Genomic DNA, 20720 nt, shown 5'->3' on the forward strand with positions numbered 1-20720 from the left:
AGGAACTGTCACCCTCTAGCTTTAGTTGTCAGAATAGGTCTTTAGTCATTTGTTGGACAATGGTGATCACAAACTTGATCTTGTGAGGTCATCGACAGTTAGATAGCAAATTGTAGTTGTTCCACAGGAGAAGTACCTGTTTGTGATTCGCTCAGTTAAAACAGATACCAATTCTTCCAAATCTGGTTTTATTTGTGAAAGAATTCTCACTTCCAGGCCAGAAAGATTGGAAATCTCGCTTGATTACCATTATTATCGACACGGGAACGAAAATTCGATCGTGTGAGAAACATGATAGGCCAATTTACTAAGTTTCGTTAAAACACTATAGTTTCTGAATGTGATTGGTTGATTTGTAAATATATGTTTTGTATGTGTTTTAAATGAGTGTTTTAATCATATTCAAAAATAATATTGATCATATTTTTACTTCCTATATGTGTTACCTGTGAGATTCATGTTGTAAAGCATTTGTCGCACAACCAGACCAGTTCTTTACTCACTGACATAAAGGGTTAACCCCTTAGCAACTCAGAATATCTTGCATGACGCCATTGAACCGGAAGAATTAAAAACAGTATAATTCAGACTAATAGTTAATATTCACAGTATCCATTAAATAAACACTACTTTAATTGTAATGATACCAGCCATTAAACAATTTGTTGTACTTGAATGTTTTCTTGTGCTGTCCTGACTGATGTATTTGCGATTGTTGTTTTCTAGTTTTGACCCTAAATTAATGTTGGAGGTCATATGTTTACTTTGCATAGAAAATTAATGGTTGCACTCAATTTGTTTGATTATTATTATTATTTTTATGCTGAGTATTGTAACAAGCAAATATAATAAAGTTATTTGATAAAGTTGTGTATTCACAAGTTTATATTCGGTTGTTTTTAAACGTCTTTTCACTGTGTTAAACGTAATTTATATCAGTTGATAAACATTCAGCTATATTCAATATCAGTTTTTGATACTCGTACCTTATAGTGGATAAAATTCTGGTTGAATACGTATATACCATGCACGAGGTAACCACACAAGCCAGTGTACGAAGTGAATGATGGTACAATACCAGTAGGTGTGTTGGTAACCAGAAAACACGTGAAATATCTGTTACGCTTGCGCAAGTAACCTACCATTTATACAGGTCCACTTCTACTTGCTGATTAATCGAAGGTCAACATCTTTGTTGTAATTGTTGTTAGCTGTTTCATTCCGAGTAACCTACTTTGAATTGATTAAACAGGTCTACGAATTTGAGATTCTAGAACGATCGATAAGACTCTCACGTCGCGATTGTTCTAGAGAAATCTATAGCCAGTGATTGTCGGTATTGCTAGCATAACAAATTGTGAGCCGATTTCAATAAAAGTTATTCACTTATGTACATATACAAATGACGTTTTGCGAAAAATCTGTACGTGATGGAGAAAAATATATATCATTTTTGGATTCAGCCTGCAGGATTTACTGTAGAACGTAAAATTTCAATACAATAAAACCTGTATTATTCAAGTGGTATCTTACTTTGCTAAGATTTTCATGAATGATGTGGAGTCATGTTTTTACAATAAGAACCAGATAGTTATCACAGAAGTAATTACATACAGGTAATTACTGGGTTGACCTCCTTTAATATAACATCATATAAAACGTGAAACATACTGATCTTAATTTACATGAAGTGTTTTTTTTATACACATATATATATTTTGTACGTCCCATGCTGGATCAGCGACAACTTTACGGACTTACATTAATAAAATAAAGTATGGGGTTTGTTTACCTGAAGTGTAAAAGAGCGCAGATATCCAACTGTGTAGTTTTGCAATACGAAAATAAAAACATTTGTTGTACTCAAACCCCCTTTATAAAAAGAAACACGAAACAAGTATTTTATGGAATTTTTAAGTGTTCCAAAATAACCAGGATTGATCAGGGCACTTGACTCGTAATCCGAGGGTCGCGGGTTCGAATCCCTGTCGCATCGAACAAGCTCGCCCTTTCAGCCGTGAGGGTGTTATAATGTGATGGTCAATCCTACTATTCGTTGGTAAAAGAGTAGTCCAAGAGTTGGCGGTGGGTGGTGATGACTAGCTGCCTTCTCTCTAGTCTTACATTACTAAATTAGGGACGGCTAGCACAGATAGCACTCGTGTAGCTTTGCGCGAAATTCAAACCAAACTTGTTCGGAGGTCTCAATTTCGGGTTGTTTCCACAAAGCTTTAAATTTTAGATAAGGCTATTTAAAAATTATGAATTTTCTTGAAATAATAATGTTGTTTGTTTGATTTTTACTCACCCGAGGTTTACTGCTAGACTCTCTTTCTATACATTTTAAAGAAAAAGAAAAAAAAATGAAATTAAGCCTCTGATTGAGAACCGTCCCGCCCAGAGGCACGGCGGTATGCCTGTTAGCTGAAACCGCTGGAAACCAAGTTTCCACACCTGTGGTGAACAGATAGCTCCTTGTTCAGCTTGGTGTTTAATCACAAACAACAACAGCAATTGACCTTAGGAACCGTGAAGGTTGAATTACGGCTGACAAACAACTACTTAAAGCCAGCTTCAGGGCACTTTGACATACAGAGAAATGTTTATTTAAAAAAACTGTTTAAATAATATTGTATTCCGTGTATAAGTCATGGGAAGGACTTATCGAGCAAAAATCTTGGACTAAGAGTTCGACTTAATTATAGGCATACACAGTAATAAATAATATAATACGCGTTCTTTGCCAACATCGAGAGGGCCCAGCATGGCCAGGTAGTTAGGGCGTTTGATTTGCAATACAAGGGTCATGGGGGCCAATCCCCGTCCCATCAAACATACTCGCACTTTCACATTATAATGTGACAGCCAGTCCAACTATTCGTTGGAAAAAGAGTAGCCCAAAAGTTGGCTGTGGGTGGTGATGACTAGCTGCCTTTCCTTTTGTCTTACACTGCTAAAGTAGGGACGGCAAGGGCAGATTGCCATCGTGTAGTTTTGCACGAAATTCAACACAAACCAACAACGGGCATTAGAAATACAGATTCGTAAATAGTAAGCTTTAGGGTAAACAGATTTTTAGAAACAAGCTTATTTTTCTACTAGGACAGCGGATTTACAACGTTAAAATCAGGGGTTCGATTCCCCTCGATGGACATAGCAGATAGCCTGATGTGGCTTTGCTATAAGAAAAACACACACACACATGCAATAATAAAATACTCTTTAATTAATGCATGTAAGAATTTTGCAAAAACAGCCCCTTTTGAAAGTATCAGATATATTATTAAAATCAAACTGTTGGTTTTTAATTTCTCGCAAAGCTACATGAGGGCTATCTGTGCTAGCCGTCCCTAATCTAGCAATGTAAGACGAGAGGGAAAGCAGATGGTCATCACCACCCACCGTCAATTCTTGGGCCCCTCTTTTACCAACGAATAGTGGAATTGACCGATACATTATAACGCCCTGAAATAGTTACCTTATTTGGTGTGACGGGTAGTCCAACCCATGATCGTCAGATTGCGAGTCAAACGCTTTACTCACCTGGCCATAAAAGGCCTTAAAAATTACTTGAACGTAAACGTTTTAACATAATTTTATTAAGGGGCACAAAAACTATTTGTTGCGATCGTAAAAACTGACAATTGGGAAGTTTCTGGGCCATACATATTTTAAAGATTTCTGCATGTCATTACATAGATGCTACAGCGTTAAAGGCTTTATTTTCAAGTTCTATACAAGTGAACACAATTTCCTTGACGACGAAAAACACACTTCAAATAAAAATGTATCTCAGAACGGCTGGTATGAGTATTAACATTTTCATTGATAAGCAAAGAACAACGTTTCGACTTTTCTAGGTCGTCCGCAGATTAACCTGAGATACATTTTTAAACACGATTTTCTTCTACTGTCATTCTACACGTACTTATTTTGCTAGCATCAGTAGACAATACGCATTACTTTGAGGCTTTAATGAAATTAGTAATTAATTATCAATGTAAAAATACTCCTGTGTTTAAAAACTGAGTGATCAAGTATGTACACTAAAAACACGCCATTTTTTGAGTAATCGTTTTAACAATTTTTTTTTCAAGCACTTCCAGACAAACGCAGGTCAATATTCCTTTACGTTATACATCATTTATAGCAACTAGTATAACTCAGTAGACTGTGTGTTGGTTTCATGCTGTCGGTTACAGAACACTTTTTATGTGGATATACCTTAATGTGAGTTAAGAATTCCCATTATTAAGTAATATGTAAAAATATAACTGATGAAGATCAGTAACCAGGATTATCAAATAGTATAAACACACATACTGTTATAGTTAAATAACATCGTGTGTAATCATTCCATAAATTTTCAGAAATCTGAAAATATTATTCATAACTACCCTGCATATTTTCGAAAACCTAAATGTATCACCATAAGTGACCGTTTAGCAATACTTCCAGATAAATGAGAGCATTATCATACATAGATGTCCTGGTCGCTTTAAATATTATGAAAGCATCATAAAAGTAACCATCTATCAGTTATAATATAAAAGTACACTGTTACTCTCATCCTGTTTTAAAAACAGAAGGGATATAATTAAAAATTACTCGATCATTTCAGTTAATTAGAGTATCAAAGAATTCTTCCATTCTCAGGATTTGCCTTTATTTCTGTTTTTGTTTGAGACACAGAATTGTCCAGAACTTATTCGAACATTCGTTCACTTACAATGCATACCCCTTTAAACCTTACTTTTTTGCACTACACGTGTATTTAGAAGAAACTCCACTAAAAAGTGTCACTAATTCTCCTATTATTCACGTAAATTGGTAACATTTTAAAATATTTAATAAAAACGTTAATGGTAACAAAATCCTGTAAAACTAGACCTTGAAGTGCACAACGCGAAATGTAAGTCCTAACAACTATACTAAGCGAAAGAAAAAAATACAAGAGTGCTTGCATACTTGAAGGAGAAATTATGGAACTTATATTTATGAAGTGAAACTATGATAGCATAAAGGTCGAAATGGTAATGATAATTTAGTACAAAAGTTAACACATGTAATATCGACAAAAATCTGTAGTTAACTATACAGAAAAGGGTAATTATTTACTTAACAGCGAACAAACAAAATAGGGGAAGTGCTGTTAAAATTAGCTCTTGTACATAACAAAAGACTGAAGTTTTGTCTTAGGGGTAGAGTGTGTATTTAATTAAATGTCTAAACATTGTGTCTCAGGGGTAGCATATGCGTATGACTAAATGTCCAAACATTGCGTAGAAGGATAAGAATGTATACACAATCAAATGCCTAAACTTTGGTTCGAAGAATCAAACTGTGTATAAAGCCAGGTGTTCAAACGAATTGCAGAAATAGTACGGGTTTAAAACCAAGTTTACAAACATTGTGTTGCAAAATTATCAAGTTTATAAAACCAAATACCCAAATATTGTGTCGCAAAACTAGCAAGCTTTTATAACTAAATGTTACAAAATCTGAACAATTGTGAAGTTACAATGCTTATAACAAAAGAAAGTAAACAATACATTGGAAAGGCAAAATATTTTATTTTATCGAAAATGTGTCGTGTGCGCTGTAAAGCATAATGTATCTAGCGTCCCATTTTTCTCTTATATTTTATTAAACCAGTTAACTTAAGGGGAAGTCGGCACGGCTACGACCATCTGACCATTTCCGTCCGACCACGGTCGATCAGGTTCATGGTCCCCGCAGATTCGTCCCATCAGCGATAATAGACACTATTTGTGATCACCTTGGCGGGAACGTCCTCGACTATCTGTAACATTTTGGCAAGGGGTGATATGTGACAACGCTGACGTCATTCACAGTCACCCAAAAACTTCTGAATAAAGGTGACTACCTTTAAAGGACGAGTGATCCCAGTTGATTCGGCCGGCCAAAATATTAAATGGCCTGAACTGCGTCATGGCGCAATAGAGTCAGAACTACAGAAATATGGGGCGGTGATCAAAGTGGAGCACGAGCGCTACCAGACACGCCATAATATACGCACGAGCAACAGAAAGGTGCGTCTTAATATGAGACACCTGTTTCAAACTTCCTGAATGTTAAAGGTTTTCAGTTATGATGAGCTACTCTGTGTTGTCGTTGTGGCTTTGAGGGCTTCCTGTCTGCAAATTGTGACACTCCACAATGCAATATGTACCATGTATATGTACACACACGCGACACATACTTAGTGAAATGCCCCTCCTGTCATGGCAGTCATACGTTATCACTCTGTTTGTGACAAGTAACATCGTACGCAGTTAAGTTCGCTGGAATGAGCAAGAAGACCAAGCCACTCTTCCTTGGATTAGTCCTTGGCACCGGCGGAAGAGGGAACTCGGGCATCCTTACCGCCCCGGGATGGGGTTGGGTCTCTGAGGAGGCTCAGGCCTCTTCACCGGCCCAAAAGGAGGTTGAGGCCTGTGAGGGGGCTTAGGCTTCCCAGTTAGTTCACAATGAGGTTGGGGCACCTGTGGGGGCTCAGACCTCTTTGTCTCTTCAGGAGGAAGTTGGGGCATTTGAGGAGGCTCAGACCCCCTCAACAGCTCTCGTTTCTGAGGCAATTCATGCCTCCTTATTAGTTGGGAAGGAGGTTGAGATTTCTCGAGGGTGGGGACACTACGTCGGTGCAGGATGAAGTGCCTTCGCCATCTTATTTATAGGGGTTACGTCTCTCCAACAATTCTTGGAGAATTTTCCAAGTCTTCTGAGTCTTCCTGGTTCGTCATCGAAAGAGACGGAAGAAACTGGGTCGGAACATCCCCTCCATCTTCCAGGCTCAAGTCTGAGAAAAAGCAAAGTTTTAGAGTTGTTATCCCAATAGGGTAGCCACCCGATGAGTCTGCGTCTCATTCTTATTTAAAATGGATGCATGACCCTTCATTGCCAGCTGTAACACCTGAGCAACAGCGTAAGTAAGTATCTCCTTCCAGAGGCTTTGGTAGGTCTATACTGCATCACACTGAAGATCCAGGGAATGCGTAGACGCGCAAAGCAATTCTATGCTTTCTCTCTTTTCGACAGTTTCAAGGTTAACTTTACATTTTTGCTAGAGACTCATTTTACATCTCAGAATGATCACTTTTCTTTTGTAAATCGTTTCCCTTTTCAGGTCTTCTGGTCGACTCATGCACGAGGGATGGGAATCCTCTTCATGAGACCTGGTGGGTGGGTTTTAAGGAAGCCTGTACCTCCTTGCTGAGGCAAGCAGGTATGAGGCATTCGCGAACCCGCCGTCTTGGCCTGCGTAGCAAGCAAGACATCTTAGCAACCTTGCTTAGGAGCAGACCAATGGACCACTGGATACTTGTGAACACTGACAGGCTCAAAAAGGACATAGACTTCAAATATGCCAAATTATTCAGAGCAGCGAGCATTTCCAGTCTGACGGAGTAACTGGATCCCAGAAATGTTCCACTGTGTAAGGCACCGAAGATGTCTGAAAGCAAGCACATCTTATTAAAGAATCGCTTACCCGAAGCACGTTTGTTGTCTATGATCAAGTTTTTTCTTGTAATTTTGAAAACGGTTTTATTTTTCGTCGATAACCATCTGAAAATTCTTTATTCTAAACGAGGGAGGTACTTGGTAGATAGAAGGACATTTATGATAGTGATCCTGCAATCAATAACTATACATTTACGTTGTTCTTATATTATTAAAACAATATGTGTATTTGGTTTTGGTAATAAATACTATTTACAAGGTGTTCACCTATTCTTATAGTTGAGCAATACTTAAAACATTACTGTACTTATTATTGTCATGTACGACAATTAACAACAGTGGTCTTTTTTTCTCAATGAAAAGCGTAGGAACCTCTTAAGAAAACTATCATAATTATTTTATATTTTTGAAACAAATGACGCCTTCGTTAGGCTGAAGTTCAGAGGAAGAGTGTTAGAGATTTAATGGTTTATTTAGATCTCCTGGGTAACCAGCCAGCAGCACCTGTTACCTACACAGCTACCGTTGACTAAAAACAAAGAATGGCTATCACGGTTACAGCGCCCCCACGGTTGAACATATGGAGAGTGTTCACTACGATATCACTACTGCAGCCCAGCACGTTATCTACTAGGCCATACTTGGCCCAAAATTGTGACGAGTATCGAGCGCTAAATCATTATCAGCTTCGAACTAGTGCGCAAAAACCAATATTACAGTTTTGATAATGGCTGTTGCGTGTTTATACGAAATATGCAATTCCAAAATTCAATAAGATATTCACCATTAAGAAAACCAACTGGAATACACATATATTTAGAAAATTTGATTTGTTTGTCAAACGCAAAGCTACACACTTGATTATCTGTGACAAGCCCACCACTTGAATCGAAACCCAATTTGTGAGCGTTAAGTCCACAGACATGCTGCTGAGCCACTGGGGATTATACCTCACGCCCCAGTTTTCATGCACAATGATTCTATTTCTTTGGAATAGTGTGTAATATTACAAATTTGAATTTTGTTTTATTTTGTTAACAGCCATTCGTTCTATTTTATTTTTTACTCGTTGGGTAAACCTTGCCCTGTACATAATATACCAAACACTCTTTACTAACTCGGGATCTCTGCAAGTGGATATGTAAGAATTAACACACGTTCTGAATCTTATTGTTAAATAAAGCTACAGAACATTCTAGTACTTGTTACATTTTCGCTCTACTACGTGATGTTTTGATAGGATATTCCAGTCATTTCGATAAAAAAAAAAAATTGTTTATCAGTAATTTCTGTTAAATTTCTTTTTAAATGAAAACGACGATATGTTTGAGTTAGTATTGTGTTGGTTACTTCTAGTTTTTTAACATGTCATTCCTGTTACTGGTGATTTCAACTTCACTTTCTGCAGGACTTTTATTCGTTCACTAACCGTAGGTGCCATAATAACTTTTTTTTCAAAATTCATAAACTAACTTAAATCATATTTTGTGTGTGTGCATAAAATAAATCATCGATCTTGCCTGCTAGGTAATTCTAGTTGCACGAGTTCAATGACATTATCTTGGTTTTGACAAGCGGTATATAATATTTTTTTAATTCCAAGTCTTAAGTTTTGACGTCATAATTCTGTTTGTCACAGAAACCAGACAAGCGAAGTAAAACAGTGATGATTCACATTTCCAGCGTTACATAGCCACAGTTGGAGATAAGAATAACAACGGGGCTGACGTGCACTCGATACTCGTGCATATCGGACAGTAATGGTTGTATGCTGAATCTGTGACGTCATACATGAAATGCACGTGAACAGAAACAACCTCTACTGTTGCTAGGTTCTAAACATGACCTAGAACAAACCCACGTTTGCGCAAGAGTAAGTGTTTGCTCGAGATTACCAAACCTGTGAGCCTCTACATTATAGTGCGCTGGTTGCAATGTTGGTGAACTTCATTCTTGAGGGGTCTGGCACATGCCTTGAGGTTATTTTTATCTCGCTAGTTAAATGTGAAGGGGAGTGTAAATATCACGTGACATTTAATATTCTGGTGCTTGTGCCTTGCTTACAGATAAATAAAATTATACTGTTTATAGATAGCGTGGAAAACACAAACGGGAGGACATCAGATAACCTACTTTGATGCAATAAAAATAATAATAACAATAAAATAGTAACCAATGACATTATCTTCACTTCACCTATCTAGTGTAAGTTTTTCTCATAGTAACTATAAAGCTGATTCACACTAACAATATTTAATATTTTGATACCAACTGAAATGTATGGTTTTTCAAGGATATTTGTCCAGTCTCTGTGTGTGTGTCTATATTTTCTGGTTTCAAAGTTTACTTTGTTTCCTTTCAAACTTCAGACAAGTCCAAAGTATACATCGTAATTTTATGATTTCACTCAAGCAACTTACGTTTAAGTTACTCTGACTATTGCAATGAAGAAACATGTATATAATATGTGGTACTTCATTACTGACATGGTCACTCTTATGCGGTGGTAAAAATACAATATATTTCAATCACTCTTTACTGTAGTATTATATGTTAGTAAGCAGTGAATTTATCGTATTTTTACTAAGTACTCTAACAGCTGAGCCGCGCTGAGTCTGGCATTTAACGTGCTCGGACCGTAAATCTGGGGCTTGAGGGTCCGTTGTCGCAAAAATGTCTTATTTTTGGGCTACGGAAGCTTTTCACCAGTGACCGTCAAATCTTATTAACCGATTAGAGTAGTTGAAGAGTTGGCGGTAGATGTCGTTAAATAGGTTCTTCCTTCTAGTATATCGATTTAATATTAAAGGCTAGTACGAAGGGTGATTTTCTTTTTTGGCCTTAGCGGACGCTGAACTTGCAACCTTCCATGGAATCCACATTCTGGCACTTTAACTTTTTGGCCGCATTAAAAATTGTTTTTTAAATCAGAAACCTTCCTTCTCCTTTCCTCAAGCATAACCCAGAAAAATCTTAATTGTATAACACTGTATTCTAATGAATAAGTTTCAAAAGTGTATTACTGAGTGTATATTATTTTTATGAAAAAGTATATGAATGTGTTTCCGAAGTTTGGATTTCCTAGGAAAAACAAGAATCTATAGACAAATGTCTAAGTGACAAAGTTATGAACGAAGATTTCCTTCTAGAGAGAAAAAAAACATTAAAACTAAAAATGGACAAAAAAGGCACATTTTAAAAATACATTTCATCACTGGACGTGTAAAAAGCCATTGTACCATATTTATTACCATATTTATTTCCGTCATCAAGGATGCCGCATGAAAAAACAATTAAGGAAGTAAATAACCTTTGAACTAACAGCCACATGAGGATGGTGCTTAGTTCCGGTTTCCTGTGACATATGCTAGTGATAATGTGATACCAATTCATCGTAAATTAACCGTCTTGAGTAGTGTTTCGAGATTTCCGACTGTAATGTAAATCACTTTCACGTATCAGCCCCCAAATATATTCTCCATCATGACCCATTAGGTCACAAAAGCAAAGTTTAAAGAGAAAAATAGGTCTTTTCAATTTACTTTAGGCATAAGCAATTGGGAAATAACACTTTCTGTCCATGAACAACAAAAAGTAAAAATTTTGTTACATAGTGGTATTTATAAAAACACTTCTAAACTATATCTTTAACTTAGATTATTTCAGAAGTATATAATTTTTAAAGAACCCCTTAAAAGTTATCGGATACTGGAAATAAAAAAAGAAAATCTCAAGTAGTTGAACATCAGAGTTTGGTGGTTAGGTCTCTCGACTCGCAATTTGAGGGTCACGATTCGAATACCCAAATTTGCCCTTCCAACCGTGACGGTCAATTCCAGCCGTTGGTTAATAAGAAACCTAAAAGTTGTCGATTGGTGGTGGTGTTGACTAACTGCCTTACTTCTTCCTAGTCTATCGCCGCTAAATTACGAACAGCAAAGCAGAAATTAAAAACAAACAACTCTAAATCCATATATGTAACTTATTTGTTATACTTTGCTAGTGAGCGTATTTTTATGTTTGTCAACTTTACGCTGTTTGTTCGCTTGTTTTCAGTTAGTGTTATTTTCAGTACTCAGATTCCTCTTACGGTTAATTTTCTAACTTGCAATACTAAAATTCGAAGTTTAATTCCTGCAGTCGACAGACCTAAGATTCCAATTCGTGTAGCTTTGCGTTAAGAAAACAAGAACAGTAGTTCGTCGTAATGTGAGTTTTAATTAATTAATACTAATAAACTCTTCTTCACGAAGTAGCGTAACACATCTAAATAAGAAATAACACGTGATTACACGTGAGAAGGAAGAACAAACCCGTCGATATCTTGTGCTGGTGTAGAACGAATGCAAGGAACTTCATCTACGTAAATGACGTCACTATCAGTCATGAACATCAAGTAAATATAGAAGCAGAGTCCTCGTAATAGTGGCCTTGGCACGAACTCACAGTACTGTTGCTATGGCTTTTAGCTAGTTTGTCAAGTAAGGAAAGGAACCTAACGAAGTAAGCTACTTTAAATTAGTAAGCTAAACAAGTTGGGTTTTTTCTTTTCGTTTTGACAGTTATTTTCTAAATTTTCCCTCAGTGTGAGAGTAATTCCAATACGAGAGAGCCTACAATTTTCATACAATTACACTTTCATGGACACGTACGATGAAAACAACACTTGAATTTTAGATATTACAGATGGTTTCTGTGGAAACGGATTAATCGGTAAACAATTTTTTGTTTAAAAAATATGAACACAAAATAAAAATAGAGCACGTGTCCATCCAATTTTGTGAGTTTCTGGAACTGCTACGTATGTGTTTTGAGTAAAAATGTTCAAAACATTACTCTGAGAATTCCACACTTTTAACAATCTACTGTATCGTATTTGTACTCAGTTCCTTCAGAAGAATTTTCCTTCATACTTGAAGTATAATATCTTTATTCTTTTTACTCGTTTGCTCCTCATCACATATTTATTCGAGTACATATACACTCAATAGTTAGATTTCATATGACTTGACATATATTGTGATGTCGGTTTAACACAAATAATAGTTCATCTACAAGATGACACCTATAGACCATTAAACATAAATGCCGACTACGTAACATTTAAGCGGTACAGCAGACTTTTGAGAACTGACTCTAAACAAGACTGTAATATTCAGCTATAAATTTTCGGGCAGTTGAATTATCAAATTAAGCTTCAAACATGGTTTCGAATACCGTAAATTTCGGTTTACAGGTTCTAAACTGAGCAGTTTCAAATATACATATTTATGGCAAGGCTACTAAAGCTATCCCCATCATTCTCAGTTTCGAACTACCGAACTACCGACCGGAAGAAGGTATTCTGCTACCCAAACTAAGAAATTGACTGTCACAATGCTCGTATAACGTAAGAGTATGAGGAATGATTTTGTAGTATTAAACGGATTCAAACCCGAATCGCAAGCTTCAAAGTCAAGAGCTGAAAGATTGGGCGACCCGCGCAACATACTTCTAAAATATCCCTGCTATTATAAGATGGTATGCATCACCCTTAAAGCTTACATATAATTAGAAACACATTTCGTTATTTCCAACTAAAATATAAATAAATGAACTCAGTCTGGAAAATTCTGTCCTTAGAAATTAATTAACCTAATATCTGTCTTTTTCGAGATCAGGCAGTTTGCTTTGTTAAATTAATATCTGTACAATAATTTGCAGAGTTGGGTCAGTTACAAGCTGATTGATCTGTTAACACTAATTGGTGTTAACACTACCCTCGATATAACCTTCGAAACTTTATATAGGAATGTAATGGTAGAATTACAACTGTAATAGGGTGTTTAATGTTAATATTGTTATTTGTAAATATTTTGACGTTGAATTATTAAAATAGTAACTTTCAAAATTAACCACTGCGTGACTATAGATATCTATATTTGATTATAATTAACCACAAAGCTATCTATGTTTTACCCACCACGAGCTTTGATTTGCTTTGTTTTGAATTTCGCACCAAGCTACTCGAGGGCTATCTGTGCTAGCCGTCCCTAATTTAGCAGTGTAATACTAGAGGGAAGGCAGCTAATTATCTCCTCCCACTGCCAACTCTTGGGCTACTCTTTTAACAACGAATAGTGGGATTGACTGTCACATTATAACGCCCCCACAGCTGAAAGGGCGAGCATGTTTGGTGTGACAGGGATTCGAACCCACAACCCTCGGATTACGAGTCTAGCGCCTTAACAACCTGGCCATGCCGGCCCCACGCCATAGGTATCGAAACCAGCTTTTCAGTGTTATAAGTCCGTAGAAATACCGCTGTGCCATTGGGGGAGCAGGTATTTAGCTAATTAATAGCTTGGGTTTGGGGCCCGACGGCCCCAAGAGTTGACAGTGGGTCTTGATGACTAGCTACCTTCCCTCTAGTCTTATACTGCTAAATTAGGGACAGATAACCCTTGAGTAGCTTTGCGCGAAATTAAAAAACAAACAAACAAACAAACAAGCTTGAGTCGGTCTGTCCAGAACTTTTCTTGCATATTAGTAGATCAAACACTCTAAATGTTATATCGTTAAAAAAAAGGCCATTGTTCAAGAAGTCAAGATTGCACATTGGCATTTCAATTCAGAATTACCCTACCTACTTTTACGTTTCGTGAAACTTTTCAATGCAATGAGTATGGTACATGATGGCACATCGGTGTTAACTTCGTGTGAATACTGGCTTCATTTTTAGTTGTTTTACTTGCATAATATTTCATACAAAAACTTAAATCGTGTGCAGCTTCCTAAAAGAAATATGAACATTATATTGAATACAATTTCCAGGAGCTCTCTCAACTTATTTCAGTTTAGAATATGCATGCTCAGTTTGTCCAAAACATACTCTCATCACTTTGCAAACACGCATCCAGAAGTTTTTGCATATCCTGCTAAGTAAAGTTGTAATGAACGCAAGCATTTATTTTCTTCAGATTTACAACGCTATGAACTGAGTTTTGATACTCGTGGTGAGAAGAGCACAAATAGTCCATCGTGTTGATTTGTGCTTAACTATAAACAAGCAAATACTTTACTTCGCAATAATTTCTCTTAATTTTGTTTCATAGACTGCTATAAACACCTTTTGGCTATTTTATAAATTACGGGTTTTATTTTCCGTTTTTAAGTTTCTTTGCTTCAACTCAAACTTTGCCATCCACTGAACGTTCAGAACTTTCATACTCTTATCGTTTACTTGATGTGTAATTTTATTAAATCAAGTTACGTCCATGTGAGTTTGTCAGACCGCGCAGTCTCTTTAAATAGACCAGGATTTATCGCTTCAACTCGTAATGCCTACAAGAAAGCGTAGCCAAAATGGCACGCGTGAAATAATAGAATAAGAAATTCAAGCGTAGGGCAAAAAACTACCCCAAATGTTGGTTGCTGGTCACGCCTATAAGCATTAAAAACAAACTGACATACAATCTAGACGACAATTCAACAAAATTTCAAAACTTTCAAAATAGGTTGGTATACAAGACTTCAAACTTTCATGGATAAATCCTAACTCGGCAATCAACCCAAACCGTTCTAAATAAATTCTGGTTTCTATAGAAAATTTGTCAGAACTCAAGATTCTTGCTAAATTATCTTCTGAAGGTGAAATGAAAACTGAGGCTTGTGGTATTCCACAGTTGATTTAATTAGGACATGGTTCGAACCCCGTCATCTTCCTCTTCAATGCTTGCAAGGAGTTAAACATACACTTTTCCTATGTAGCTTGCATATTGATTTACAATACCTTTGACAAGAATTAAAGTTGTATTATAATTATCACTTTGTAGTCATTATTAAACCCCCTGTGAGCATCCAACACTTGGGGGGGGGGAGAAGTTTCACAGTTGTAGTAATACATCTGTATCTTGTGCAATTGACAGTTCTAGTAATACATCTGTATCTTGTGCAATTGACAGTTCTAGTAATACATCTGTATCTTGTGCAATTGATAGTTCTAGTAATAAATCTGTATCTTGTGCAATTAACAGTTCTAGTAATAAATCTGTATCTTGTGCAATTGACAGTTCTAGTAATAAATCTGTATCTTGTGCAATTGACAGTTCTAGTAATAAATCTGTATCTTGTGCAATTGACAGTTCTAGTAATACATCTGTATCTTGTGCAATTGACCATTCTAGTAATAAATCTGTATCTTGTGCAATTGACAGTTCTAGTAATAAATCTGTATCTTGTGCAATTGACAGTTCTAGTAATACATCTGTATCTTGTGCAATTGACAGTTCTAGTAATACATCTGTATCTTGTGCAATTGACAGTTCTAGTAATAAATCTGTATCTTGTGCAATTGACAGTTCTAGTAATACATCTGTATCTTGTGCAATTGACAGTTCTAGTAATACATCTGTATCTTGTGCAATTGACAGTTCTAGTAATACATTTGTATCTTGTGCAATTGACAGTTCTAGTAATAAATCTGTATCTTGTGCAATTGACAGTTCTAGTAATACATCTGTATCTTGTGCAATTGACAGTTCTAGTAATACATCTGTATCTTGTGCAATTGACAGTTCTAGTAATAAATCTGTATCTTGTGCAATTGACAGTTCTAGTAATAAATCTGTATCTTGTGCAATTGACAGTTCTAGTAATAAATCTGTATCTTGTGCAATTGATATATAAACATTTCCCACTCTTTTCCCGTTACCACTTTGTTTTCCATGTATGTGACAATAATCGTTAAAATATCGAAACATGGTAAAATAATAAGAATGTGGAATATCTATTTTTAAACTTTATTTAAATTTCACATTAATACAACTTGTTCGTACAAGAAACCCTGATTTTTTATTTTTTGTAACAAAAGAGAGAAAAGAAACCTAAATTAAATTTGACGTGACTAGTAAAAACATTAATGAAAAATCGTGCTTAAAAAGTCTTCCTAGTACACAAGTTTGTGGCACCATTGGACAAACACCTAAAAATGAGTAACAATAACAGCTTTTGGCAACAATGAACTGTTACAGCAACATGTTTTTAGCAAGTTAACATTACTAGAAGTAATTAACGACACCACAGCAAACACCAGATTTCACAACATTAATATATACAGTGCAGCACCAGCTACTTTCAAACGTATGAGCAATTTTCAGGCAAAAACTTTATACCATCCTCAAACATTAAGCAAAAATAAAAGGTACAACAAAAGAATATATTAACGTTAGGCAAGTTGCAAAATAAAATGGTCCTTTTAAGTTCAAACCAAATAGTGATATAAACATGGAAAAATGGCATTCGTGAGGGCTTTTCAAAGAGCTCCTCCAATTTGTTCCCTTATATGGGGAAAAATCTGTTTTACCTTATTTTTCAAGTCGATCGTTTTTACGCTTCTCAAGCTCTGGGTACAGTAGCTTCTAAGAAAAACAAGATGGCAAGTAAAATTCCTTTTTCTTAGATACAGCTCTCTTGATTTTCAACTTCAGTTTATTGTTAAACACCCAGGCTTTAGGAAACTAGAGCAGGCCTAATTTTTCATGACTTCCACAAGTAAAGATTTTTATAGGAACGACTTTGAAAGCTTCCTTTTGTTCTAATTTATATCTGAAAAACAACTTTCTTAACTATGTTTCTTTTTCCTTCTTTACTTTTCCTGAAGCCAGATCATCACCTAGAATAGTAGCAATTTCTCCCTGCATGAAGGCCCACGGAACATTAGATCCCACCAGAGGGCACTTTTCTCCACTTGGGCAATAAACTTCATTTCCGCTGCCTGCTCCCTGACTTTTTATGCTTTCACGTGAGCATGGGAAGCAGAACTTGTGAAGTTGAATTGATGGGCATTGAACAAAATGTGTGTCCTCCAGCCTCCCATTGCACAACGTGCACTTCAGAGCTGTTGTCGTGTGAAGTGTATCAGATGAAGTTGTGGTAGATGTCATGTTAGTGCTATTGGTTTCCGAGTCCGTATTTAAACTTGCAGAGTTATGACGACCTCCACTGGATGTTTTCTTCCCGGAACCAGAAGGCACTCCATTAGGAGAATGACGAGTTGTAGATGGTGGCCTATTACTTCCACCAGTGGGTGACATCATTTCAGTAACAGTAATACCAATTCGCGGTGAACCAGGAGGGAGATTGTCAGCAGCAGATATGAGAGTTGCCAACGGTGATGAATCATTCTGTGATATACCTGGTGCAGTAACTTCTGGAGATTTGGACGAACGATTGTTCATTAACCGGGCAGATGGAACTGAGTGACTAGAAGGGTTGGAAACATTTGTAAAGGCTAGAAAAAATTAATAACTTGCGTTAAAAATCATTAACTGGTATGAATATTTTTATTGAAAAAATACTGTCAAAAATCTGAAGAATTATTTTTACCGTAAAAGTTGGAGGAGGGAGTGCAATTCATTGAAATAATACCATAAACATTACCGCCAGTTTGGCAGCTATCAGAATTATTTAACAGTTTTACGGAAAGTGTAAGAGCATACCAGATATATTACTGAATATGAGACTAACTACATTTTGAACACAAACAGATATGGTTTAACATTTGTTCCACGAATTATGCCTAGGTAGTCAGTTCCTGACGTCAAGCCCTCTTTCTTTGCAAACCAATAACGTAGAGTGACAACATTGTTATAATTTCAAAGATAATAGCTATGCAGCGGATATACAAACTTATGTAATGGTAAACAAGGCTGCATGCAAACCGATAGTGCTTACAATTAAAACGATAACAAAACTGCGCGTTCAGAACAAATAAAACCTCAATCGTGATATTGTTATCCTAATTTCATTCTAGTAAGAAGTAAAAATGGAAAACTAATATATAAATAGAATATAAAGTGTATTAGTTTATGTAGTAGTAACGGTACACTCCCACTAGATATTACATCTAATACGTAACGCAGCATGTGAGTCACTAAACGTAACCATATTCAACGTGCACGTACATATACACATAGCAACTAGCTTGTGACTCAGATAGGCGAGGGGGAGAGAGGGGGGCACACATATATCAGAAAACCTCCATTACACAATTTTAATAATAGATGTAATTTCTAAAAACAAATTTGCCCATTGTTACAGAATTTTTTTGGTGTTCTTACAATGTGGTCGCACAACTTTATTTTACTTTTATATTAAACCAATGAAAAATTTAACCTAATTTTGGTAGGTACTGTGTGAATAATGTGCCATTATTACGGCCAATGAAGGAATGTGTTAGCCTGATAATAATTAAACCTCTGCATCTGAGATTTTTTGCAGTTTTGACTCTGAAAAAGTAGAAATTTGTATCTTGCACACATTCTCCCAGTACTTGATTTTTTGTTGTTATATTATAGGTTCAAAATGTGACCAATGTAACTGAATGAGACAAATAAGGTCATAAGTCACACTGGTGACTCTCACTAACCACTCAGCTTTGGCGGGTAGAAAAATCATTAACTTATTAGTTGAAACAATAGTAACTGATCATGGTAACTTTAAAAAAACAAACACACTTAAAATTACAACAACGAAGTCTATAAAATAAAAGTAAGAATAAGACTCCTTAGTTGATGCTATAACAACTGACCGCCAACTTTACCTGCAGTAGAAGATTTCAAGCTTGAAGCCACAGCGGCATCAAAAGAACACATCCTTCCAACCATGTGGTGATCGTTCTTGTACCGAACATCAAAAGGCGCTCCCATCACAGCAACTGGAAGGCTTTCTCCTCGTGTTAAGGGAGGTCGGCCGGCATGGTTGTCCAATAATGCTCGTTTATGGTTATTCTCTGAACCGTTTGTATTAAGAGAAGTCTCTTCCTCATCTCTTTCACTCGACCGTTTGCCTAATAAAGAATTTTGGCGACCAGCCGAAGCAGACAGTGTCACGTTTGTTGCTATAGCCATGGCCGTTGGAGGAAGAGCTCGAACAGATAAACTTGGACTTCCTCGACTGAAAGCCACTGTTGTGGTATCATGGGGAACATCATCTACTCTGTGCCCTGAGAAGCGCTGGTTACTATATTCCAACAGTGCACGCGGGCGGCCATCGTGCGAACCGAACCTGTCAACGCCAACGGTTGTATGTGAAACTGCAACTGCGGTCATAGTGGAAGCGTGAGATAGCATACCAGCTTCCGCTGACACCACTGCCCCGTTTACGGAATCGTGATTATTTTTACTGGCTAGTGAGGACGGCTGGGATTTATAGAGTTGTCTGTTGTCCTGAAATCCGTGGGCTCGCTTCATTTGGCGGGCTGTTTCTATGATGAGTTCAATACGGTCAGCACCTTCGTAGTTAACGCAGCCACGACACACAGATTCCGAAAAGTCGTTCAACATAGCCCATGGCATTCTTGGCAAGTCACACAGGTAGCACTGCTGCCTGTGTCCACGAGACAAGGTAGACATTTTCACCATGGAAGTATTCAGTTAACTTATCGTGTTGCTTGCCAGTTTTACGTTACAACCGTAATTTCCTAATGTTCTAATCTGAGAGGCACCAAGCTCTAAACCTTCACCCAAGCTTTTCGTAGGAAAGCAAGACGGATTTCAAGAACAACGCTTTGAAGAGACTTTGCGCATGCGTATGAAGAAATGCTCCGGTCTATTAAGTGTGCACGTGTCGGTACTGTACGATGATGTCATCACGTCAGCTACAAAAAAAAAAAAAAAAAAAAAAAAGATGAAAGAAAAATGTACAAAACACAAAGAAAGATATACGTCGGGATTAATCAGACAGTAATGAACTCTACAGTGTTGTTTGATCCCATAGCAGATAGGAACATCTGGTTTAACAGCTTTATGTAGAGTTTATTAGCGAAAACATTTGACGGTGTAAACTATGCCAAGTAGAGAAATATTTGTTGAAACACTATATAGCAATGAGTTTAATTTTCTCTCTAACTTAGAGTACCAGGTCCAAACATGACGTTGGTATTCAAGAAATTGACATCCTACTGCGGTAATTTGTGAAGCGTAATCTTTGGAGTTTCACGAATCAGTTTGCTATTTATTTTAATACGGTGATTTAAAAAGAATTAATTCGGTGTATTATCCATTGTAACCTCTATTAGAGAAATTTAATCACTTAGTGCATTCTATATATGTAAATTTTTTGAATCTATAGTTAAAACAACATAAAACATTTCAAGGATCATATTTTTACACTTTTAAGGCAAAATTGTAAAACACAACTGTCGCGGTTCGTCGAAATACTTGCGCAGTTCCATCCTGAACGCCGCTGCTGGCTACAAG

General features: G+C 36.6%; 1 protein-coding gene across 1 annotated transcript; it reads right to left on the bottom strand.

The window, feature by feature from the left end:
- Positions 1-16246: 16246 nt before the first annotated feature.
- On the bottom strand, positions 16247-20114 carry LOC143229629 (interferon regulatory factor 2-binding protein 2-like). Its single transcript, XM_076462219.1, has 2 exons — positions 19064-20114; positions 16247-17752 (listed from the first exon to the last, which is right to left on the bottom strand). The coding sequence occupies exons 1-2, from the start codon at positions 19881-19883 to the stop codon at positions 17088-17090; spliced, it is 1485 nt and encodes a 494-aa protein (XP_076318334.1). The 5' UTR covers positions 19884-20114; the 3' UTR covers positions 16247-17087.
- Positions 20115-20720: the final 606 nt, after the last annotated feature.

The sequence above is a fragment of the Tachypleus tridentatus genome, chromosome 10 (assembly GCF_004210375.1).
Source record: "Tachypleus tridentatus isolate NWPU-2018 chromosome 10, ASM421037v1, whole genome shotgun sequence".
Taxonomy (NCBI): Eukaryota; Metazoa; Arthropoda; class Merostomata; order Xiphosura; family Limulidae; genus Tachypleus; species Tachypleus tridentatus.